The 26,824-nt window shown below is 32.4% G+C and overlaps 2 protein-coding genes across 2 annotated transcripts; both read left to right on the forward strand.

Annotated features, from left to right (window-relative positions):
* The first annotated feature begins 2,345 nt into the window (after positions 1 to 2,345).
* LOC106779878 lies at positions 2,346 to 3,665 on the forward strand. Its single transcript, XM_014668090.1, has one exon. The coding sequence runs from the start codon at positions 2,346 to 2,348 to the stop codon at positions 3,663 to 3,665; it is 1,320 nt and encodes a 439-aa protein (XP_014523576.1).
* A 4,159-nt stretch (positions 3,666 to 7,824) lies between these two features.
* On the forward strand, positions 7,825 to 13,377 carry LOC106779923 (carbonic anhydrase 2-like). The gene is made up of 9 exons (XM_014668142.2): positions 7,825 to 7,979; positions 8,197 to 8,277; positions 8,520 to 8,660; positions 10,235 to 10,283; positions 10,928 to 11,044; positions 11,175 to 11,228; positions 12,017 to 12,102; positions 12,635 to 12,740; positions 12,848 to 13,377. Exons 2-9 carry the CDS (start codon positions 8,225 to 8,227, stop codon positions 13,010 to 13,012), a joined length of 771 nt encoding a protein of 256 aa, XP_014523628.1. The 5' UTR covers positions 7,825 to 7,979; positions 8,197 to 8,224; the 3' UTR covers positions 13,013 to 13,377.
* The last annotated feature ends 13,447 nt before the right edge of the window (positions 13,378 to 26,824 follow it).

Raw genomic sequence — 26,824 nt, forward strand, 5'->3', positions numbered from 1 at the left:
ATATTAATTGATGTGGTAGAAAAAGGAGATTAGTTCTAACTTAGGATAATGTATTATATGTATCACACTTGTACAGATTAAAATAACACGAGCAATTATGTAGATTTGGAAAGTATCAATAGGTTGTTACTAAAACTAATTTTCTAGTTAATTCAAACAAGTTAATAATCAGATTTAAGTGGAACTAATTAGATTAACTTTAATAAAAAGTTTATGAATAAACCATAAATATAGGTCAAATGTTTGTAAAGACTTTTACTATGTATTTAGTATTGGAGCACTTTTAGTAGTCATAATTAGTTGGAAAACAATTTATTTGAAGATGACCAAAAAATTGTTTTAAGTGAATGTTTGACTCTATATCCAAAATATTTTGGTGCTTATCATATGACCAAACTAAAACTTATGAAAGTCATACGATAATTACTAAGAACATCATGAACATTATTGTGATTAGGACTTATTTCTCTAAACAATTCTTAATATTATTTTGATTCGTATATACAGACACTTCATATACTACCGTTAATATGACTAGGGCTTACTTTAGAAAATAAATTTTTATTATAATGCATATAGTTTTTGTATAATTTCATCTAAATAGTTGATTGTTTATGCTATTTTCCACATTGTTCATTTTACAAAATTCACCAATATAGACTTTGGTTCCAATATTCATAAAAGAAACATCACCTCACCGGCACAACAAGTTTATTTTAATCCTTGCAAATTTTTTTAATGTAAAAGTTAAACACGTATAATAAATAATTAAAGATATCGTTTCATTGGGGCGTTTAACATTGATTGAATAAATTAATCGTGTATAAAGCCAACTAGTCGAGTATGAAACCCATATGATTCTTCGAATTTATCAGAAACGTTTAGGATGAGAAATAGTTTTTATTAATAATATTTCCAAATGTGTTATGTACCCATATTTTTCTAACAATTACGAATATTCTCTTCTAAGCCGTAGTAATTTCAAAAATATTTTTTTCTTCAGTGCTTTTTTATACATTCACCTTTTCTTTTCCATCTAACTTTACTAAAATCTAAGATAAAATGTATCTCTAGCAATAATAAAAAAATAACCCTTTCATCATGCTTTGACAATATTGGATTTGATTATTTCTACATAAGGCAATTACTTACGTGGCTATGTCTTTTTATTTATTATCATTACGTCTTTCTTGGATCCAACATTCAATATTATAGTATTAACTTACTGTTTAAATTGTCATCACCAAGCACAGTTTAAATTGACATCACCAAGCACAAGAACATTAACCAATTGATCACTCATTTTTCTTCTTGGCTTTACTTTCTTTTGCGTATCTCTAAATATATGATAAAAAATAATAAATGTAAATAATAAAAGCAATATTAAAATATATTTAAAATAATAATATATTATTCTAAAGCACATATTATTTTGTTAATACTGTGAAACAATCACTCCACCAAAAATGAAATATATTATTCTCACAAGTAATATCCTCAATAAAAAATAGAATACATCTTTACATAATAACCTTCTCATCTAAAAGTATATAACATATGACTCTCACACACAATGTTGATTTTTTTGACCAAAAGTGATCCACATAGCTCATGTATATTTACAAAAAATTCATCCTTTGAATCCATATACCAAAATACTCCTCCTGCAATTTCATAAAATCTCATATTCATAAAACATCGTTGTTCTTATATTTAAAAAAAAAACAATAATACAAAATTATAAGCTTCTTTACTTTTTTTTCTATTCACTTCTTCATTTTTCTTTTTCAAAACTCAATATTTATTGTCTCCCTAAATTTAAATCTTACATTTACTTTTACAATTAGCATATAGAACTTATTATATTACATTTATAAATAAAAATAGGATACCTCCCTGATTTAAATATTAAAAATTTCAATACCAAAAAATAAAAACTTATATTACTTATATATTTATTAAATTCATTCTTAGTCTATACACTATTTTTTAATTAGAAAAATAATATAAGAAAGCGTAATTAAATCCTAAAATTTATTGTGATTTTTTATTTTTTAAATCGTCTATTGGAATTATTTTATTCTCTGTTCATATATGTACATTTATGTTCGTATATTTTTATACTTATATTCCTTATTTATATTGCTCTGAACAATTATATATATCAATTGTACTCTCTCCTTATTATTCAATCAGAAATACAATATTTCGTTCTTTCTTCTTTTGTAACATGGTATCAGAAGGAAATTAATTTTTCATCATGTTCTTCCGCAACCAATTTTGTTGTTAGTCAGATCTTCATCCTCTACCTTTCGTTATTGGCTTTCCTATTTTTTTCTCCTTCTATGGCTACTCCCTATGTTACTCTCGCATCATTGCAAGATACAACACACTACTATTACATTCACCCTAAGGAGAATCCTTCATTGGTTCTTGTTTCTTCGCTTCTTGAAGGTCACAATTATCATGGATGGGCTCGCTCGATGTCTATGGCACTACAAATGAAAAATAAGATTGGCTTTGTTGATGGTTCCATTCCTTGTCCAACTGATAAAGATCCCATGGTTCACACATGGAAGCGTTGCAATAATCTGGTTTTATCTTGGATCAATCATTCTGTTTCTCATGAGATTGCTACAAGTATTATCTGGGTTGATTCTGCCGCTGCGGCATGGAAGGATCTCAAAGATCGGTTCTCCCAAGGTGATTATGTTCGAATTTCCCAATTGCACCAAGATCTTTATTCCATGCATCAATCTGATCTCAGTGTTACTGCATATTACACTAAAATGAAGATTCTCTGGGATGAACTTTGCAATTTTCGCCCAATTCCTGAATGTCAAGCTTCTTGTTGTATTGTTTCTCAGACAATGAAGGAATATCGTGAAAATGATTGTGTTCTTTGCTTTCTTAGAGGCTTGAATGATAATTATTCTGTTGTCCGCTCTCAGATCCTTCTCATGGACCCCTTGCCTTCTTTACCCAAAATTTTTTCAATGATAATTCAACACGAGCGACAATTACAATCAGGAACTCTTTCTCAGCCTCCAGTCATGGGGGCACAAGTTTATCAATCTAAACCTTCTTTTTCTACCTTCAATGGCAGAGGTAAACCCTCTCCTGCCAATGATTATGGCTGGGGAAAATCTCGTTATCAAGGTTCTGAGGCTCGTTTCTCAGGGGGAAGGTTTGGTGCACCTCGACAATGCACTCACTGTGGTAGGACAAACCACACCATTGATACATGTTTTTTGATACATGGATTACCACCTGATTTGAAATCAAAAAAGGTCCACAATGTTACCATAGATTCTTCTACAACAGTTCCTTATAATAATTCTCAGGCACAATCACAAACCTCAACTTTGGGACTTTCTCAAGAGCAAATTCACAGTCTATTGGCACTTCTCCCTCAATCTAATCCCACAGCTCCACATTTTACCAATCTAGTGAGCTCTCATAATGTTTCCACTTCTTCTCAGGCCCAAGGTAATATCTACTCCCAATGGATTCTAGACACAGGTGCCAGTGATCATATATCCAATTCTTTGTCTCATTTTATTTCTTATCATAGAATCTCACCAATTACAGTATCATTACCCAACAATAATTCTTCATTTGCTCATTTTTCTGGCACAGTTTCACTTAGCTTCCACAACATGTGAAATTCAATGGCTTTTGTATTTGCTCCATGATTTGAAACAGCCTTTGCCACAACCAGTTCCTCTGTTTTGTGACAATCAATCTACTATACGAATTGCACAAAATCCAGCCATGCATGAGAGGACAAAGCACATTGAAATTGATTGTCATCTCATAAGGGATAAAGTTCAAGCTCGTGTAATTAAGCTCCTACATATTTCTACTTCATCACAACTTGTAGACATTCATACTAAAGCTTTGCATCCAGCACAATTTCAATCTTTGTTGTCCAAGCTGAGCATTAAGGATATATATGTTGCAGCTTGAGGGGGATATTGGAATTATTTTATTCTCTGTTCATATATGTGCATTTATGTTCATATATTTTTATACTTATATTCCTTATTTATATTGTTCTGAACAATTATATATATCAATTGTACTCTCTCCTTATTATTCAATAAAAAATACAATATTTCATTCTTTATTCTTTTGTAACATCGTCCATGATAATTATTTTAAATAAATAGCTACAAAAGATTTTATAATTTAAACAAGCATATTAAAAAGATTATAAATTCGGAACAACTTCTTTCAGTTATTTGATTTCGACAGTCCTATGTATAAAGATAGAAAGAAAATATATAAGAGAAAAATTCTTCATTATTAATACATATATGATAAAATCTATTTTCTTTTCAACTTTCAAAACATAAATAAGCGATGATAACAATTTTCAAAGAATATATTATAAAATCATAAAATTATATTAGAAGATATTTTCAATTAAAATCTTCTTTTCTTTTCTGAGTGAGACTTCAAACTATTTTTTAAAGTTACCTAAAACTGTAACAACGCAATTTATATATTTTTCTTATTCTTTTAAATTTACTTTCTAATAAAATTATAAGGATAAAGAAACTCGGGCCCTGTGTCTGATTTTAACTTTTGAATTGTTTAACAAAAAATTAGTTTAATGTTGTAATCTGTTCCTCTTCTTCCTTCATAAATACGGCTCCTGCTGATGCAGATGGTTCACATCCCAATTCCTGTAACCCTCTGAGAAAACATTCATGCATTCATTAATGAAAATTTATTGACGTTGGAACTTAATTTTTTCTATTGATTATAAGTAAACGAGAAGTAGAACAAAAAAAAGTACAAAAATAATTGAAAAAAAAATTGTTACATATATATTTTTTTTTAATTTTTTAAACTTAAATTTTGAATTTCTTTTCCTTTCATAATAAAGCTTAGTTATAAGAAACTTAGATCACTTCTTACATCTGTAAGAAGGTTCCTAAAATGAATCAATATAAGCTATTTTTTAAATTTTATAAAAGTTTACTTTAATATATGTTTAAAATATAATTAATTATGCAAATATTATTTATAATTTTAATTGATTAATTATTAAAAAAATAGCATTTTAGGTTATTTTTATTTTATTTTTAATAAAAAAAGGGTTTGTCATTGTAGTGTATCTCATCTTTGATCACCAACTTAGTAGACTAGGCTGTACTGATAGGACTAAAAAAACTAACCTACTCCACTAAATTATAAGTCTTTGTTGAAATTTGAACTTAGTGGTTTTGTAAATCATTTGCTTCTGAAAAGGATATAAAAACAATGTTAAGTAGAATTTTGAAACTACTGAAAATAGGTAAAGGGAGATGTGAAGTCTTAAACAAAATAACATAAAATAAAAAAAGTTTAATGATTGAAAAATATTTTATGGAATACATCTTTATCATTTTAAATTACAAAAAGAATAATGTTTGTAGATGATTTACCTAATTAAATTGATTTAGTGGAAAATTGTAAGGAGTGAAAGTATGATATTGGTATGAAGCTACCTCTCTACATCCATCATTCCTTGTAGTGTTACATTATGCATAAAATCCTTCAACATTTTGTGAATATCATATCAGTCATCCTCTGAACTACTCTTCTCACTCCTAACCTTTCAGTTTCATCAAAAGTCATCTCATTTTGCCAGCTCAAGTTTACCATGTTCCTCAAAGTTATCCACCTTCATGTAAAACTTGTATTTGTCATGATACAAGATTCAAAGAATGTTGGCATAGAAAAATTATAACTATCAAAATAGATTTTAACTCGATCTTAAAACGCAGTTGAAAAATATTCATTTTTTTTAATTAGATCAAGTTTACACATAATTTGTGAGTAACCCAATTAAAAGTATGTTGACATTAATCCATTAGCAATAATTTTTTATTATTTTTTATGTTTTTTAACTTTTTTATTATAATTATGTAAGTTGATGATTTAATATTTTTAAATATTAAAATTTTCTGTAGTAGGTGAATGGTTAAATAATTAATTTATTTGTTCGTTCAATTATATAATATAATATTTTAATTTTTTATTAATATTTTATACAAATACATGGTAAAAAAATGAACACTTAATTATACTATTATAAATATAATTATATGAATCAGGTTAAATCTGTTTTGATTTTACATTATATTATAATAAATATAAAAACTAAAATAATAAAATAAAATATTTTCAAGTCAACTCAATAATATTTAATGAATTCAATAGAGTCAGAAGATGTCTGTGACATTATGATTATTAAGGAGGTCTATCTTAACAAATAAAATTAAGGACACTTAATTAAATAATATTTTTAGAAATAATATATTTCTGAAAAAACAAATATAATTTGGTAAATAAAAAGGAAAGAAAGATTCACTCTTGCAATTTTTTTTTTTATAAAAATACATACTTCAAAAAGAAAATTAATTTGACATCACTAAAGTCAATCAAATTTAATTATAATAAAGAAAAACATCACCAATTTAATTATAATTGATTGAAATATATTTAAGAGTTATTATGGAGACAGTTTATCTAGCTATGAAACTCTCTATGATAATTAAATACACATTTTATTGCCTAGTGAACTTAATCCTATTAATTAAGCAATCAATATTATCATTAAGATGACATTTTGAGAGGATTGAACATTTTTCTCACATAAGGAAATGTTTTCTTTAATAGTTGTTTTGAAATCTTATCTTATTAGAATTATAATTATAAATATAAAAATTCTTCCTATCTCACGCTGTCTTTTCATCCAAAAAAAAGAAAATACAATGCCAACTTGCGTGTAACTTTTAAAATTTTCCAAGTGCACTCCTTAACGAAGAAGAAATATATAAAGCCACAAAGCCTCCAAATTAGACCATTTTCTATTTTATGTGTGTTTTTAATTATTTTTATACAAGGAGTTCAATTGTAAGAGTAAGTATATAAAATTACTTTTAATCTACTTTTATTTAATAAATAATTAAATTTACTTAAGTACTTAGTAATAATTTTATAATTACTATTTAAAAAAGTTTTATGTATATAATTACATACATACATATATACATATACATACATACATATATATATATATATATATATATATATATATATATATTCATTTGTTTGTTCATTTCATAATTACTATTCAAATGCAATTATTCATTTGATTGTTCTAATGTAAATATTAATACATATTTTTAATATTTAACTTTAAAATAAATAAATAGTCAGCAACATTAAATTTTTGTTACATCTCAATTGCTCACTTTTGAAATTGGATAAATTATAAAATATTAAACTTATATGTCTTATCTTATGTGATTTCTCAACCAAATAAACTAGCATATTGGATATTTGTTGTCCAATGTTGCATTCTATTTCTATCCATAACATACAATTATATATATTTATAACTAGAAGAGATAAAAATTAATTATAATACATATTAATTGATACTATTTCCACAAAATGTTATTATGCCATTTTAGAAATGAAGAAAACATGTTTGATTATTCTTAAGTAATCTATAATTTTAATTTAAAATTAAATAAATGACTTACATTAAAAGTTTTTCTTTACCATTTTCTTTTTCTAGAACATTATTTCTAAACTCTCATATATATATATATATATATATATATATATATATATATATATATATATATATTATTCATTTAATACCTTTATTTCATAATAAGCATATTTTTAAATATTCTTAAATTGAAAATGTTTTTGAAAATAAATAGTATAATTTTTTTTAAAGTAATAACATTAAATTAAAATTTGTTTGTATTTAGTGAGCATAGACATAATCCTGAGCTGTGCATTATTAATACAGTGGAGACAGCCGGCATCAGTGGCACACAATACGTGCTCCTCTTCCCAGTCTCCTTCAACCCGCGTCAAACCAAACCACATGCATCATTCCTCTATATAAACTCACTCTTCTGCTCCACCTTTCACACTCTCTTATCTTTTCACAAATTTAAAAAAAGGTAATTTCTAGAGCACTCAGATCAATTCAATCACAGATTCGATTGGATTCCATTTTTCTTTTTCTTTCTGCTCCAGATTCATCATCATTCATATATCTCTATTTCCCTTTCTATAACTCAATTAACACTTAATTTCGTAATCACTCTTTGCACGGCTTTAATTTCTCGCTGCATGCAATGGAAATTTTTTTCAAACTTTCTATGTTTTCGATTTCAGTTAATTGGATCTGCCACAGGGACAACAAATGGCCGGACAGACATACCAGGAAGCCATTGCAGCGTTGACCAAGCTTATAAGGTGAATTAAGGAACTTTGTTTCAGTTCTCTTACTTTCTTTATTGCCACCGCTTCAGTTTATGTTTATGTTATAATCAATTGATTACTGTTAAAAAATAACATCATTCTATTGTTTGGCGTCGGTTTCCCTGCCGTTACTGAACGAAAACGCGTTTGTTTGTTGTTTTTTTTGGATGATGAGATGGTCTCAGTGGACCCACCCTGACGCGTTGATTGTGACTTTTCTTTCTCTGTTTTGGCAGTGAGAAAACCGACTTGGGTGCCCTTGCCGCTGCAAAAATAAAGCAGTTGACGACGGAGCTGAAGAGCGATGCCTTAAAACCATTTAACCCGGACGAGAGGATCCGGTCCGGATTCGACCACTTCAAGAACGAAAAATTCCAGTGAGTTATATTATGTACATACTACTATTTAGTTTAATTAATATTCAGAGAAAAGAAATTAAAATTTTGTGAAATACCCTTGGCGTCCCTTGTGGGGAGTTCCAACCTTCTATGGTTGGAGAAGTGAAAGGTTATTAAGTTTTGTGCACTTATCTTATCAGCACAAGTTTCTGTTTCAATCCAATTCATTCAGTGTGGTTCCCACCTCGGTTACAACCTCAGAATGCCGTGAGACATGTCTTGATGGGTTTTTTCTTTTTTCCTTAATTTAAGTGTGATAAGTGACTACAGAAGTTGACCCCTAATTATTATAAAATGACTGACATATCACATGGAAGAGCATCTGTTCATCTATCAACATGTTTTTGAAAAAATAATCATATTTAGATAATATCTTTTATAATATTTAAACATTATTTATATGTTATTCTGAATTGTGATTAATTTAAAATTATTTTATAATTAACAAGGGTTAGACATGTTTTTAGTTTCTATATTTTAGGACGATTTTGGTTTTAGTCCCTCTTTTAAACTATAGTACAATTTAGTCTTTCAACTTTCGAAAACTCTGGTTTTAGTCCTTTTTACCAAATTTTTTAAACTTTATTTGCTGTTTCAAGCACCTTACATTATAGCATGACACATTTTTGTTTGAATGTTAACTGAGAAACGAGTTTGAAACAACAAATAAAATTTAAAAAATTTGATAAAAAGAACTAAAACCAGAGTTTTCTAAAGTTGAAGGACTAAATTGTACTATAGTTTGAAATAGGGACTAAAACCAAAATCACCCCAAAGTATAGGGACTAAAAACATATTTAACCCAATTAATAATAACTTTTATATATATATATATATTTCTTTGCTGAGGTATTTTGAATCGAAGATATATACTAAATAATATATTTATTTTAAGTATTTGTTATCAATTAAATTTAACTTTTGATTATAATGATTTAATTAATTGAATTTGGCAACTAATGGTAAAATTGTTTCGTATGCTTAAAACCCATATTTATATTTATTTTTTAATTTTCGTGAAAAATCTTGAGTTACATTCATATTAAGAAGAAAACGATATATTTTATTTAACAAATTTTTCTAACCACTGTCCTTTAAATGTTAACAAATCAAATAAAAAATATGTTTCAATGATTGCGAGCCATTGACTTGTGTAAAAGAGAAGTAAATTACATTTAGCACCTACTTTGAAAATCGATTATTGAGGTTGTAACAATTTTTAAATTTATCATATATCTGTATCTTGTCGACAAACATTAGTTTTTTTTTTTTCAATAAAGGGTCAATTATTAGCTTATCCTTAAAAAATATGTACTTACTCTAATTAGAGACAGCGCAAAAATGAAGGGTGCTATCCCGTTCCATTGGAAAAGTTGATTTTGTTTTTGTTTCGTCAAACTTCTTTTCTGGTAAATTAGTCAATTTAGACATTTCATTTTGTCTTTGAAATTTAACTAGTAAGAAATTACACGTTTACTAGGTTGCTGGTTTTCCTCAATTTATTATTATTATTATTATTACATTGACTAAATAATTGAATATTATTATTTCAGGAAGCATCCAGAATTATATGGTGAACTTGCCAAAGGCCAGAGTCCTAAGGTCAGCCACGTTATTTGACTCAGCCATAACTTGATTTTCATAATTGTCCATTGGGCGACCGTAGGGTCAATACACTTTCCCTAAAACTGTTTAGAATAAAAACAAGCTTTATGTTCATAATAGATTTTATTTTAGTTTAAGGTTGTAATACTAAACTGTGTAGAATAAAAAAAAAAAAAACTTGTAGAATACAAAAGCAAACTGAGAAGACAATTTTAAAACTTTGATTACTTGAAAAAGAAAGTTTAATAATGTTGTTTATTTTTCTCTCTAATTTGCCGTCAAAACTACGCATGCGTGAACAGCTATTCTACTATGATGCAATCACATTTATCTAATTATTTTTAAATATGTAGTTATGACTTTCGATATTCATAGCACAAAGTTTCCAATGATCTTCTATTACGCATGGGCATGATGTTCTTTTAAAAAAAATAGTGTTTGACTTAATTGATTTTAAGCTTATTTTTTTGGAGAATTTTAAAAAATAAATTATACTTGCAAACTCATGTGTAACTTATTGAAATAAATTTTAAAGTCAAGTTTATAAGAAGTTCTCATTGGATAAAATGTTTTTGGATGCCCCATTAATTATGTTTTGTAAATTACTGATTATTGTGATGTTGCATTTCCCACACTTGCAGTTTCTGGTGTTTGCTTGCTCAGATTCAAGAGTTTGCCCTTCCCATATTCTGGATTTCCAACCGGGTGAAGCTTTTGTTGTCCGAAATATAGCCAACATGGTTCCTCCCTATGACAAGGTTTTCTCTGTCTATTAAGTGTTTGATTTATGTCGTGTAACAACAAAAGAATTCAAATGTACAGTGAAGGAATATCATAAACATATAGTCTTACTTCAATCCTGAAGTTTGACTTGCCTTTTTGTTTCAGACCAAGTATTCAGGAACAGGGGCGGCCATTGAATATGCAGTGCTGCATTTAAAGGTAAATAGCCATTCACTTTCTCTATAATAATTTAGTGGGTCACGCATGTGAAAAGTAGAACGTTTGGTGGTGGAAAATGGCCTTTGCTTCATTATTTATTGGGAGCCACATGCATCTTGTTTTCCCTCTATCACATGAAATAACTGTTGTATGTTAAGAAAATGATCCAGAAACATTTTTGGATAAGCATAATAAAGTGTTATTGGTCTAGCTGATAGATACTGGTAAGACTTGTATTATCAACCTGTAATATATTCTTTAATGTTATGACAGTTTATATGATACTTAATTACCTTCAAGCATTCATCAATCACCTTTTTTATTACATAATTTGTCTGTAAAATAATATACTCTTCTCTTCCTTTCTCTCTGGAACAGTATAGAAAAAGATTGTGATGTAAAACATTCTTTATTTTATGTATGCTTTGTATAATACAGTATTGTAACGTGCTTTATTACAAAATTTGCAAGTCTGGTTTTGTTTAATGGGTCTGATTATTTTATAAACATGAACTAATAATAAAAACACTCTTAGGGAATCTGAAAGTCACACACTCTTATATATTGTTTTGTATGTACCCTTTCCGAATTAGGTGGTTCTGGTGAAATTGCAAAGCCAGTACCTACCACCCACCACACCTTCCATTCAGAATGATGGAGAAAATAAAAGAGAAAGAGAATAGTGGTAGTGGAGCCCAAATGGATGAACAAAACGTGTTCCTTTAAAACTAGAATAGGTTTCTACTTGTTTCTTTCCTACTGGTGGCTCTAAAGGGAATGTGTTACAGGTGGAGAATATTGTGGTCATTGGACACAGCTGCTGTGGAGGTATAAAGGGCCTCATGTCCATCCCAGATGATGGGACCACTGCAAGGTATACCCTATTATTGCTTCATCTCATAAAACAAGGATTAAATAATTTTGCCAAAAGGATGATTACTCAAAGTACATATTATGTTATGAGATTATCTTATATATATATATATATATATATATATATATATATATATATATATATATATATATTTATAACCACAATACACTACATGTCCATGAGAAAAAGTAAGTTTCAAAAGTTTAATCTGTTCTGATAACTTTACAGAACTTCCAACTAACTTGGTGGTCAGTGACACTTTTGCTCAGTCCTAAAATGCTAAGTAGTGTCATTAATCACATGACAGTCTCCAAAAGTAAATTAAAAGTTCTAATTCCCAGCTGATGTCATCTTATATACTGAAGGTTCATGAGAAAGGATAGATGTTTATATCAGAAAATTGATCATAGAAAAGGCTTTTTGGGCATATTCTTGATTTGTATTCCTTGATGAATTTTGGAATTTAACTTTCCAATTAAATCCTCGTTAACTAAACTTCCTTAATGACCTTGTAAATCATTTGTTTCCTCAGTGAATTCATAGAGAATTGGGTCCAAATTTGCACCCCGGCAAAGTCCAAGGTTAAAACTGAAGCAGGCACACTAGAATTCTCGGAGCAGTGTACCAACTGTGAGAAGGCAAGCATTTTATTTGGGGGCATAATTTTCTTTTTCCAAGTCATGTTATAGATAGTGGAAGAGAAGGGCTTAAACTTATTGGCATTGAAATTTTGTTTGTGATGCAGGAAGCTGTAAATGTATCAGTTGGGAACCTTTTGACTTATCCATTTGTGAGAGATGGTGTTGTGAATAAAACGCTTGCTTTGAAAGGTGCACATTACAATTTCGTTAAGGGTACCTTTGAGCTGTGGGATCTGGACTTCAAAATCTCTAACTCTGTGTCTGTTTAAGACCGGTGAAGCACTAAACCAAAGTGTTCTTAACCATGCATGCATGTTATTGATGTACATGATCTTCCCTTTGCAAGTGTTTCATATAAGAATCCCCTTTTCCCTTGTTGTTTCCCTCAAATCCCCAGAAAAAGGAAAACCAACACTGCTCAAATAATGGTCTTAGTCTTGAGACCGATTCAATAAGTTATTTTTTTCATCGTTTTGGTTGCATTAGGCAAACTTCAGAACTGATCTAGCTACTAAAATCAAGCAATGGATTTAATTCAGTAGAAGATGTGTTCGGAATTTAAATGTGAAAATTCATAAACTCTCATTGTAAGATTTTAGTTTAAAGATACTGTAAGATGTATGTTTAATTTTAATTGATGTTGTGTTTTCACCAAAAGTAGTAGAGCCATTAAATTGTTTGATCGTCAAAGAATCTAATTCAGTTAATTAAATAAGATCGAAGAATTATTGTAAATATTTTTTATGTATTTAATAACTACGAATAAAATAACAAAAGTCGTAAAGTCTCTATAATATAAAAGGTCTTGAAAATGATTTTGAATGGATAATGTTAAATTTTAAATAAATATAAAAGGAATTGCATTCATCATACATGATAAGAAAGATATAATCACTAGTGAAAAAACGCTGATTAACGTCGGTTATTTTGGACTTTAAATGTCTATAAAATAATTGACGTTATATCCGGTGACTTCAATAAGACGTCGGACATGAATATAACCGACGTCTAGGAGTAGGACTAAACGGGACGTCGGGAGTAGAACTAACTGGATGTCTAAAGACATTATATAGACGTCGGTCTGAGCAATAACCGATGTTGAAGAGGCACTAAAGACTTCAAGAATGACACTGACTGACGTCTAAATAGTAACCGACGTCTAATACAGTGGTTGTGTTTTAGTGTAGTTTTGTTTCCGTCTTTGGATAGCCTAGTAGCACAATCTCTTTTTGCTAGTTTCCCGAAAAAAAAAGCTTGCGTCTTTTGAATTTCTTATGGGTCGTTTCAACCCAAAACCGAACATGGGTTGTTGCTTAGTTCCATTTTCATCTGTAAGAGGGAAAAATCACGGTGAAATGATAACTAGGCAACGACCCAGGGTCGTTTTCGGGTTGAAACGATCAAAAGAAATTCACAAGACGTCGCTTTTTCTGGGAGGCAGCTAGCAAATGGAGAATGTGTTACTACGTTAACCCAAGAAAGGAACAAAACTGCACTAAAACACAACACAAAAAAAACAAATTTTAATCAGTTGAACCAGAAGATAATCGATGAAAGACTAAACAAAGTTTAAACGGTAAGCATAAAACAAAACCACGCACCTGGGATGCAATGCAACAAGAGAGAAAAAGGAGAGGAGGAAGTCGATAAACATATCAGAAGCAACAATAGAATGCCGCAAGAGAGAAAAAGAAGAGGTGTCGCAAGCGAGAAAAAGAAGAGGTGCCGTAAGAGAAAAAGGAGAAGAGGAAGACGATATCAGAAACTGAATGCCGCGAAGAGTTTGTGGTTTATTTAAAATGAAATTGGGCATCGGTTTCTCCAGAAAGCGACGTCTACAGTCACCTAGACATCGGTTATCTCACTAATATGACGTCCAAGTTAACATTTAAACTGACTTTTTGAATACCCATTAGACGTCGGTTTCGAGGGGAGCCGACGTCTATAGTAACGTAGATGTCGGTGCCCATCTAGCCGACGTCTAAGGCCCTCGAGTTTGGTGAACATAATTAATTACAGGCACATAGACGTCGCTTACCCTCAGCACCGACGTCTAAATTGAAGAATTTTTTGTCTTCCTGCCTTCCAGACAGGCCTTAGACGTCGCCTTTTGACTACGTGACGTCTAAGCGCCTGGGAATTAGGTGAAGAGCATTAATTGCAGCCCAGTAGACGTCTGCCCCCGTTAACACCGACGTCACTGGACTGTCTTTTCACCTACCTCAGGCCATTAGACGTCATTTTGCGGCAGTGGGGACGTCTACAATATCATAGACGTCGCCTTACCTTAAAATCGACGTATAATTTACCAAGCTATTTACGATAATGCCACCGTCCACTCATATACGTCGGGTTACCAACAAACTGACGTCTTGTGGGTGACGTTAAACAACATTTTTGCACTAGTGAATTATTTTAAAAAAAAGTCAAAATTAATCTGGTGATTAAAATTTGATTAGTAAAAAAAGTTACAATTAATGTTTAGCCCGTGCAAGTTTGTTGTGCACTGGATAAAAAAAATCATTCTCTTAAAATGCAATGCTCTTTAAAATTTTAAGGGAATGAACTTGTTGGGTTATTGGACTTCCTTCTTATGTGGAGAATATGTCCAAATATTATGATCCATTATGTCTCATTAGGTTAAAATGAGATGGGTCAGATTAGTAGAGTATAAGAGAGTCATTTGAAGAGAGACAAAAGCCAAGTAACAGAAAAAAAAAAGAGTGAAAGCCATTCCCGCATAACCCTAAACCTGCATTGGTGTTTTCGTTGCTGTGAAGTTGTTCACCGTTGGATCGAGCTGATTTTTGGACAGTAGGTTCTAGACATATGGTTCTTCATTTTGATCGTTCGGATTGTCAATCGGAGGTCTAGTTTGGGAGAAATCGGTCCCGCACAAGTGACTGTATTTTGGAGATTTTTTCATCTTCTTTATTCTCATTTGTAAGCATTTGTGCTCAATTAAATTGGCTTATTGAAAATACCTTTTGGTATTATTATTGAAGACTCTTTTGTACCCTATTATTGACCATAATGGATTTTTTCTTTGGTTTGGACAACTCGTGGTTTTTACCCTTGCATTGAGGGGTTTTCCACGTTAAAAATTGTTGGTGTCTCTTTGTGCTTTGGATTTTATTTTTGTTCTATTTGTTTGGTGCTCCTCGCAGATTCTCGCAAGAAGGGGGATTGAATTTCCGCTGCGTTATTACTCTTTGCCAAGTTGTTATATTTGTTTTGATCGTTTAGGGACTGTTTAGTTTGCGTGAATGATGGAGGCTCATACAAAATTGATTACGTTGAATGGAGAAAATTATCACTTATGGAAAGGCAAGATGAAGGACTTGCTATTTATGAAAAATTTGAATCTTCCTGTTTTTGCTTCCAATAAGTCGGACTCCAAGACAGATGAAGAATGGGATTTTGAACATCAACAAGTATGTGGATTTATCAGGCAGTTTGTTGATGATAATGTTTATAATTTTGTTGCTAATGAGACACATGCGAGAAGCCTATGGGATAAGCTTGAGTCCTTGTATGCCTTTAAGTTACGGACTAATAAATTATACTTGCTGAAATATTTTGTGGAGTTGAAGTACAAGGAAGGAACTCCTGTTTCAAATCACTTGAGTGAATTTCAAGGACGCTATGATCAATTAGCTGGAGTGGGTATAAAATTTGATTATGATCTATTGGGCTTATTCCTATTAAACTCTTTACCGAATTCGTGGGATACATTTTGGGTTTTCATGATAAGTGCTACCCCTAATGGTGATATTTCTTTGCAAATGGAAAAGAGTGGTGCTCTTAAGGAGGAGATGAGAAGGAAGACACAAGGTACTTCATCTCATTCAGAAGTGCTTATTATAGAGAATAGGGGGAGAAGCCAGAAGAAAGAAGAAAATAGTGGTATAGATAAAAGTAGGAGCAAGTCCAAGTCTCGGTACAAGAATGTGGAGTGTCACTATTGTCACAAAACAGGGCATATAAAGAAGAACTGGTTTTTGTGGAAGAAAGAGAACAAAGATAAAAAGGGTAAGCAAAGAGAAAGAGATAATGATGATGATGATCATGTTACTACTACTACATGTGGTGACCTTGTTTGTCTTTGTGATTATGACACTATTAATCTTGTATCTGATGAGAGCATGTGGATAATTGATAGTGGTGCTACACTACATGTTACATCCAGGAAGGAGTTCTTCACATCTTATACACCTGGTGATTTTGGAGTATTGAAGATGGGTAATGATTGGGTGTCTAAGGTTATTGGTGTTGGTGATGTTCACTTGGAAACCAACATGGGGATGTAGTTGCTGCTTAAAGGAGTTAAACATGCTCCAGATGTTTGCTTTAACTTGATTTCTGTGTAGGTACTTGATGATGGTGGATTTGATAACCAGTTTGGTTTTGGAAAGTGGAAGCTCACCAAAGGTAACTTGATTGTGGCTAAAGGGGAGAAAAACTCTAAGCTTTACTGGACAAAAGCTTTGGTTGTTAAAGATAGTGTAAATGTTGTGTATATGGAGTCATCTTTGTGGCACAGAAGGCTTGGCCATATCAGTGAAAAAGGACTTAACTACTTAGCTAAAAAGGATGTTCTCTCAGGATTGAAGAATGTAGAGTTGGAGAAATGTTCTCACTGCATGGCAGGTAAACAAACCAGAGTATCCTTCAAGAAGCATCCTCCCTCCAAGAAATCAGAGTTGCTTGAATCTGTGCATTCTGATGTTTGTGGCCCATTGTTAAACCCTTGACAAGTGTACCAGATTGTTATCAAGCCATATATAAATGGTAAGTCCGAGTATCGTTCTCCCAAAGGACTCTTAGGCCTTATCTTTCATGTAAATTGATCTTATAAGACTTGATAAAGAAATAATTTTGTAGTGTGAATGCAAAACGAAAATAAACATGCAAATGCAACTGAATCAATTGGCAAAGAAAAGATATGAATGAATGGAGTTGTTGGGGTTTACAATTTCATCTTATCCACCCTCTTATATTTACTTTTCTTATTTAATTCACTTTATTATCTAATTGTCATGCAAACTTTCTTAGCCTAACCTAAACCCAATTCCTTGGCGAAAAGAGCCTACTATTAATCACTAGTTTACTATCTCTAGTCTCCCTGAGTAATTAATAATGCATTAAAGTACAGAAGCAAAATACAATTGATCGTCCTACCCCTATCTCTAGGCATTATTGCTTAATAAAGGAATTTCCTATCAGTTCATGACTTCCCCGTACGTTCCCGTATCGACAAAGGCAAATATCTTCTTACCGAATGAGTTAATGATAGAAGCATTAAGCATAGATAAGAAACCCAACAATTGATAATATCAGCATATGAATAAAATAAGAATTTTAATAAAAGAGAGTTTCAAAAGATTACATTGTTCCCCAATAACAAAGGGTTTGGTTCACCATGGACATGGTGAAACTAGATGAATTTAAATGAAAGAATGGAAGAATAAACCCTAGATTTGATGAATTGGAACCTAAGCATCCAAGAAACCACCTCCAAGGAGTGTAGAACTGCTCTGGACGTCTTTGCTTGCCAAAAGATTACTCTGAGGGTCGCACTGGGCTATTTATAATGCAGAAAAGTAACAGAATTTCGGCCGAAGCCCATCATTTAGGCGCTTAGCGCCCATTTGACCGCTAAACAGTAGCCCCTATAATCGCAGGACGCTTAGCGGTGGATCTCGGGCGAAAAACTAGTCCAAAACTGGCGCTCAACGCTCAGCGGTGGCACTCAGTGCCCAAAACTGCCGGCCAGCGCTCTAGTCAACATTCTAGTCAACTGGTTGACTTTTCTGGTTGACTGGTTGACTTTTCTGCATTCTATTTGACTTTTCTACACTACAACCCTTGATACTTCAACTCTTCTTTCAAATCATTCCAAAAACCTACAAAATCAAGGGAATTTAATGATAAAATCATAAAACATATCCTCAGCTCTCTTATTCATAAAAGTAAAGCAAAATCATAATTCCAAGCAAGTTTCTAAGTCAACAAGGGTGCATTTAATATCAAAATTAAGCATGAAAATAACGGTTTTTCAACCATTATCACAACCCCAAACTTGAAACTTTGCTTGTCCTCAACCAAACAAGATGAAACTTAGTCTTCCATAAATCATCAAAATGGTCTAACACAATCCAAAATTTTTTCTTTTAAGACAAGTAATCACTCAAATGAACTCATCAATAGAATTTAGTCAAGATGTGCACATGCTTTGATTCAAATTACTCATCATGGTGTTCACACAATCACATAATCTTCCAACAGATGTTATTCTCATGAATGATCAATTAGCTAAGCATATATATAATCATGAAGTCATGGAATCATTCCTCACCAGATACTCAAGCACTCAAAAGTGTTTCTCTCAAAGGTGTATAAAGGTCACTCCTTCCCTCTACTATCTACATGTCACATAGAACAAAGTTGCCTTTCATTTGCCACAATCAAACATTATCACATACACATGTCATCACAAGGACTTTTCAAGGCTTATAATGTGGTTGGGCTAACAAGGAAAATTGGTTTTTCTAGATCAAAAAACCCTTGAGTTAAGAGAGTTATCTATACATTCATAGTTCAAGCACAAAATCTCTTTTTACCAATCTCATTCATTCCTAACTTTCCCTTTTCTTCACATTGAGCTTTTCTTTTCATGCTTTGCTTTTTCTATCTTTATAATCTTTTCTCATGCATTTTCTTTTCAACATATAAGCTCAATGTCTAACTTTTCTTTTCTTTTTCAATTCTCCCAACAACCCCAAACTTGAACCTTTAGCAATACCACAAAAATATTTCTCAACCTAACTCAAGGCAAAGATTTTCAAAGCAAGGGTTTTCATCCTGTTTAAGGCTTAGGTTCAAAAAGGGTAGAACATAAGATGTTCTTTTTCATGTGGGATGAGATTTTTGGCTTAGAAAAGGGCTTATAAAAAACGGCCTTGATCATATAACACATAAATGCAATTCAATCAATCACAGAAACTCAGGGAAAATCCTTCATGCTTCTAGTAGATAGCAAATATATCAATAAAAACTCTGGAGCTCAAAAACCTCACATAAGCTTATTCCAATCATTCAATTAAATACCCTACTTAGCCTCATAATCACAATCACAAAATCACAATGCATTTGTTCACATAGCTTGTGAACCACCACTTGTATATCAACATATTGTGCATATTCTCAACATCATCAATATCAAAGCATCATCAAGCAATACCCATCATGCAAAAATATCGATATCAAACCACTACATCAGATATAATATTCAACCAAGTTCATCAACCCTACACTAACGAAAACAAATAAATACAAAAACAAAAGATAGAAAATCCTCTTCTAGTGCAAATAACATCTATCAGTAAATGCTATCTCATCTACTTTTTCAAAATCGTCATCCTCAACATCTTCCTCCATAAATGGAGCTTCAACTGCTCTAAATCTGATTCCTTCCTCTTGTTCCTCACAATCTTGATCCTCTTTCTTGATGAGGAGGCCTTCCCTGCACCAAGTACAATTCACAAAGCCACAAGAAATCTCATTAAGCGTTAGTAAAACACGAAACTTCTTCCAATGAATATGGAGGAATCAACCCCAAATAACCGCGCTATCACAAAACCTCAAACTTGGATGGAAAAACTAATAAAAATTGGGTTTTCAAGAGAGAGGATGATAGGAGAAGTGATGGGAAAACTTTGGAAGAGTGCTTGAAAGTGAAAGAGATGTTGGGGATCTTAAAGTAAACGTTTGGGCGAGCCGTAAGGGGTATAAAATTCATGCAATGGGCCAATAAAACAAATACCAACTTTAAAAACACTTTGACCCCTCAACGTCGCTACCGCCCAGCGGTAGGCGATTTCGCTTCTTCCCCCTTTTTTCTTTGCTTCAAACATCTTTGACCCTGTAACCCTCAATTTCAAGTTTCAAATTTCAAGTTTCATGCAATTCCCAATCACTTATGCAACAATTAAACCCTAAATGCAACTAGAACAAAATTAAAACATGTAACATAAACAAATCAATCAACTGGGTTTCCTCCTAGGTAACGCTTGTTTAACGTCACGAGCCTGACCCAAACCTTTCTAGCACCCATCAGTAGGTGCAAACCTTACCATCACCCATCAGTATGTGTGCTTTCCTGGTATCCTTCACTAGATACCTAAATCTTCTAGCATTCCTCAGTAGATGCTATCCTAAATGCTGTTAGTGACATCCATCAGTAAATGTCTAATCTTCTTAACATTCCTCAATAGATGTTGTAGAAGCATCCATCAGTAGATGTTATCATCACTGCCAACAGAAGCAACATATAACCCTAAAATAAAAAAATAAAATAAAATAAAAATAATCAAATCAAATAAAATAAAATCAAAACAGAAAGATAAAAACATTTTTTTTTAATAAAAACATAAAAAGATATTATTTATTTATATTTTTTTTTCCTTTTTTTAATAAAGATAGAAAAATAAAACAGAAAAATAAAAACAGAAAAATAAAAACAAAAATAAAAAACCCCTCAGTAGGTGTTGATATTTGATGAAGGTTGAAAAACAGTTATTTTCATATGTCAATTTGGACCGAATTACGCCCTTTGCTACTTGGAATGAGCCTAGAATCAAGCAAAACTCAATAAATGAGTCTGTAGAGAGTCAAAAGCTGTTTTTAGCGATATTATGCTTGTTTTGCATTGTTTTGTAGCTATTTTGAGAAAATGAAGAATGGAGTTGAAGATATAGGTCGTAGACTCAAGAAAAGAGCAGAAAAATGAAGATTTGAAGAGTCGATGCACCGCCCGGCGGCACACTTAAACCGTCGGGCGGCCCAAGGCGAGGAGTAGGCATGGCGATTGGCGCTGGGCGGTTTTGAGGCTTTTGCCAACCTCTGGGTGGCACACTTAAATCGCCGGGCGGTGGTCCGTTGGGCTTGGGCCTGTTTTCTGATGCGCTCCTGTTGACAAATTGGCAAGTGTACCCAATCGTACAAGTAATATAAATGGTAAGACCAAGTATCGTTTTCCCAAGAGACTCGAATGACTTGCTCTTTCGCGTGAATTAAAATAATAAGACTTGAAAAATAAAAATTAATAAGTTGGATTTGAGAACAAAAATATTAACATGTAAAATAAAGTTGATTCAATTGACAAACGAGAAAAATGGATGAATGGATGTTGTTGGGGGTTGACAATTTCATCTAATCCTCTCTCTCTTATTTACTCCTCTTGAATATTAGTTTGATTAATTAATTGTTATGCGACTTTCTTAGCCTCCCCTTAACCCGATCCCTCGGCGAAAAGGGCCTAATATTAACTACTGGCTTGCTATCCCTAGCCTCCCCTAGTAATTAATACCGCATTATAAACAGAAGTTAGCGCAATTGTTCGTCCTACCCCTATCCCTAGGTGGTATTGCAAAATCAAGAGATTACTCACCAGTTCATGTCATTACTGTACGTCCCCATATCAATAAAGACAAACATCAGTTACCGAATGAGTTAAACGATAAAGGCCTTAAGCACAGATGATAACCCAACAATTATCAATCAAAACATATGGAGACCATATAAATAATCAAGAGTTTCAATAAAAGAGAGTATCAAAAGATTACATTGTTTCCCCCAACAACAAAAGGGTTTAGTTCACCATAGACATGGTGAAACTAGATGAAAAATGGAAGAAGAATGGAAGAGCAAACCCTAGAAAAGATGAAAAGGAGCCTAAGCATCCAAGAAATCCTCTTCAGAAAGCAAAATTAGGTCTGTCCGTTCTCCCCTGTCAAAAGAATGACTCTGAACTTGCAATAGGGGTATTTATAGGTGAGGAGCGCATCAGAAAATAGGCCCAGGCCCAACGGACCACCGCCCGACGGTTTAGGTGTGCCGCTCGGCGGTTTGGCAAAAGCCTCAAAACCGCCCGACGACAATCGTCACCGCCTGGCGGTTTCCCTAAAGCCACAGAACCACCCGACGCCAAAAAACAGCCACCCGGCGCTCCGGACCACCGCCCGGCGCCACGGTCAACCGCCTGGCGGTTTGGTCAACTTTTTCTGGTTGACTGGTTGACTATTCTGGTTGACTGGTTGACTTTTCTGCATTCTGGTTGACTCTTCTGCACTGCAACCGTTTGATCTTCAACCTTTCTTTCCTTTTCTTGAGTCTACGACCTTTATCTTCTACTCCATTCTTCATTTTCTCAAAATAGCTACAAAATAATGCAAAACAGGCATAATATCGCTAAAAACAGCTTTTGACTCTCTACAGACTCATTTATTGAGTTTTGCTTAATTCTAAGCTCATTCCAAGTAGAAAAGGGTGTAATTTGGTCCAAATTGACATATGAAAATAACTGTTTTTCAACCTTCATCAGGTCCTCACCTATAAATACCCCTATTTCGACTTCATGGTCATTCTTTTGATAGGGGAGAACGGCCATACCTAATTTTGGCTCTCTGGAGAGGATCTCTTGGATGCTTAGGCTCCTTTTCATCTTTTCTAGGGTTTGCTCTTCCTTTCTTCTTCCATTTTTCATCTAGTTTCACCATGTCTATGGTGAACTAAACCCTATTGTTGTTGGGGGAAACAATGTAATCTTTTGATACTCTCTTTTATTGAAACTCTTGATTATTTATATTGTCTCCATATGTTTTGATTGATAATTGTTGGTTATCATCTTTGCTTAAGGCCTTTATCGTTTAACTCATTCGGTAACTGATGTTTGTCTTTTTTGATATGGGGACGTACAGTAATGACATGAACTGGTGAGTAATTTCTTGATTTTGCAATACCACCTAGGGATAGGGGTAGGACGATCAATTGCACTAACTTCTATTTATAATGCGGTATTAATTACTAGGGGAGGCTAGGGATAGCAAGCCAGTAGTTAATATTAGGCTCTTTTTGCCGAGGGATCGTGTTAAGGGGAGACTAAGAAAGTCGCATAACAATTAATTAATCAAACTAATTTTCAAGAGGAGTAGGTAAGAGAGAGCGGATTAGATGAAATTGTAAGCCCCCAACAACATCCATTCATCCATTGTTTTCTTTTGTCAATTGAATCAACTTTATTTTGCATGTTAATATTTGTGTTCTCAAATCCAATTTATTAATTTTTATTTTCAAGTCTTATTATTTTAATTCACGTGAACGAGAAAGCCATTTGAATCTCTTGGGAAGAACAATATTGGGTTTTACCAATTATATTACTTGTACGATTTGATACACTTGCCAATTTGTCAACAAGTTTTTGGTGCCGTTGCCGGGGACTCGAGGTTTATTTTTTTAGTAGTGTGGATTAATTGGGTTTGACATGATTTGATGTTTATTTTCATTTTTGTTCTAATAAATGTTTTCTAGGGTTTTGTGCTTAAGTTTTGCAGAATGCAGTTTGATCAAGAATTTGATTATATGGGCACTCAATTCCACCAAAATTATTTCAACCACTGGTGGGAACCTCATTCTAACATATATCAAAGCCAATTTGGTCAACAACCCTCTTCGCGAAAAGAAACGTTGGGGGAAGCTAAAGAACGTTTACGGTAGGAACTATTCTCTGTACCAAAAGAAACGTTGGGGGAAGTCCAACAATTCTTGCGGCAGAACTTATTTTCTGTACCAAAAGAAACGTTGGGGGAAGCCCAACAACGTTTACAACAAAAACAATCTCCTGTACACAAAGAAACATTGGGGGAAGCTAAGGAACGTTTATTGCAGGAACAACACTCTCATGTTTTGAAGTCTCTAGGTATCATTAGGGTTAATACTGAAGTTAACCCTAAAGAAGAATGTCAAGCCACTATCTTTACAAATGATAAGGTTGTCAAGGAAGAAAAGAGAGAAGAAGAAGAGCTAGAGATGTATGAAGAGGAAGCAACAACAGAAAAGTTGAATGCGAGTGAGAAGAAGGATGAGAAAAGAAAAGCCGTGGTTGAAAGAAAAGAAAAAAAGAAAAAAAAAGCGAAAATAAAGAAAGAAAGGAAAAAGAAAAGGAGAAGGTTAAGGAAGGAGAAAATTAAGACAAAGAGGAAGAGAGGAAAGAAAAAAAGGTTATGTGAAAAAACCCTTCCTCACAAAAAGAAAAATCATAGGAAGGAAAACAGGTTCAAGTACTTCAAGGAGATCTTCGAGAAATTAAAGATTAAGGCTCCTATGATTGATGAATGGAAACATGTGCTTGGCATGATCAACATTTTGAAGAGGTTTAGCATAAGGAAGAAGAAAAAGAAAAGAATATCAAGAAATGGGAGTATCAACACCTACTGATGGGTGTTTGAACTCTACCAGGTCAAGCTAGTGACATAAAAAGAGCGCTTGTTGGGAGGCAACCTAGTTTCTGAATTTTTTTATTTCGTTTTGATTTTATTTTATTTGATTTGCTTTTATTTGATTTGATTTTATTTTATTTGATTTGATTTTTTTTATTTGATTTTATTCTATTTGATTTGATTTGATTTAATTTGATTTGATTTGATTTTATTCTATTTTATTTGATTTTATTTTATTTTATTGGATTTTATTTTATTTTATTTTATTTGATTATTTTATTTTATTTTATTTTATTTTATTGGGTTTGATTTTATTTTATTTTTATATTTTATTTTTATTTATTTATTTATTTTATTTTTTTTGGGTTATGCGCTGCTTCTGATGGCAGTAATGATAGCATCTACTAAGGGATGTTAGAAAATTTTTGAATTCACTGAAGGATTCCAGGATGGCACACCTACTGATGGGTGGTGGAAGGAATTGCACTTACTGACAAGTGCTAAACAGGTTTGGGTCAGGCTCGTGACGTTAAACAAGCGCTACTAGGAGGCAACCTAGTTTTCTTCTTACACTTTTGCATTTTTAATTTTTAGAATAGGTTGAATTTTAATTTTGGTGTGTACTCTTGGCTTTAATTCTTGTTCTGAAAATGTTTGACTGACTGACGTGCATGATGGATCTAATTGATGATTATTTGATGTGGATGAGAATTGAGTTGCAATGCATGTTGATATCCAGGAAATAGATGTGTGATGAATTTATGATTGTGGTCATGATGCTAGGCAGAGTGTGTGAATGAATTTTGTGTGAGAAAGCATTTGTGTGAGATTTTGAGCTCCAGAGTTTTTATTGATGTATGCATTGTTCACAGGAAAACATGAATGATATTGCCTTAATCTTGATGATCGATTGAATTGCATGTGGATGTCATATGATCAAGGCCATTTTTGAAAACCCTTCTCTAGCCAAATTTTCACCCAAAGTACTTGAAATATTATACCCTTTTTGAACCCTAGCCTTAAACAGTATGTGAACCCTTGTTTTGAAATTCTTTACCTTGAGTTGGGATGAGTTTAATTGTATGTGATGAAAAGTTTCAAGTTTGGGGTTGTACGTGGGAAAATTGAAAAAGCAAGTGTAAGGCATTGAGCTCAATTGTTGTGAAACGAAAAAAATTCATGAGAAAAAGAAAAGAAAAGAAGAAAAGCATGAAGATGAGCTCAATGAAAAAGAAAAGAAAAGGGAAGAAGTTGGGAATGAGAGACATTAGTGAGAGAGTTGTGCTTAAATGTTGAATATTTTGTTAGCTCTCTTGACTCAAGGATTTTGCATTCTAGAAAAACCAATTTTTCTTGTTAGCCCAACCTCATTACAAGCCTTGAAAAAGTCCTTTTGATGGCATTTGCATGTAAAGATGTTGATTGTTTGAGATGAATGACAATCTTGTTTCATGTGACTTGTGAACAATAGAGAGTGGAGTGTAACCTTAAACACTTGAGTGATTGAGTGAAACACTTGCTTGGTATGAACTGTTGATTTTAATGAGTGCATTTTTGCTTAGTGGATTGGTCATTCATAATGTATAACATCTGTTGTGCAATCTCTGGATTGAAAGCATGCATGCATCTTACTTTGGATTTCACTGAGAATATTGAATTGAGTAGTTTTGTCATGTACCTTGGGATTGTTGAGGCATTTCATGAAACAGTATAGAGCCAAGTTTTGTTTTGTGTGTTGTTTTGTTTAGTTTTGCTTGAGGACAAGCAAAATTCTAAGTTTGGGGTGTTGATGAAGGTTGAAAA

Source organism: Vigna radiata, unplaced genomic scaffold (assembly GCF_000741045.1).
Source record: "Vigna radiata var. radiata cultivar VC1973A unplaced genomic scaffold, Vradiata_ver6 scaffold_73, whole genome shotgun sequence".
Classification (NCBI taxonomy): domain Eukaryota; kingdom Viridiplantae; phylum Streptophyta; class Magnoliopsida; order Fabales; family Fabaceae; genus Vigna; species Vigna radiata.

What these genes read in the sequence shown, in the direction of transcription:
- LOC106779923 (XM_014668142.2), top strand. Translation starts at nt 8,225, where the DNA reads ATGGCCGGACAGACATACCAGGAAGCCATTGCAGCGTTGACCAAGCTT. An exon ending in CCAAAGGCCAGAGTCCTAAG is followed by an intron (nt 10,284 to 10,927) that starts GTCAGCCACGTT and finishes CCACACTTGCAG; the next exon opens with TTTCTGGTGTTTGCTTGCTC. An exon ending in GATGATGGGACCACTGCAAG is followed by an intron (nt 12,103 to 12,634) that starts GTATACCCTATT and finishes TTGTTTCCTCAG; the next exon opens with TGAATTCATAGAGAATTGGG.
- LOC106779878 (XM_014668090.1), top strand. Translation starts at nt 2,346, where the DNA reads ATGGCTACTCCCTATGTTACTCTCGCATCATTGCAAGATACAACACAC.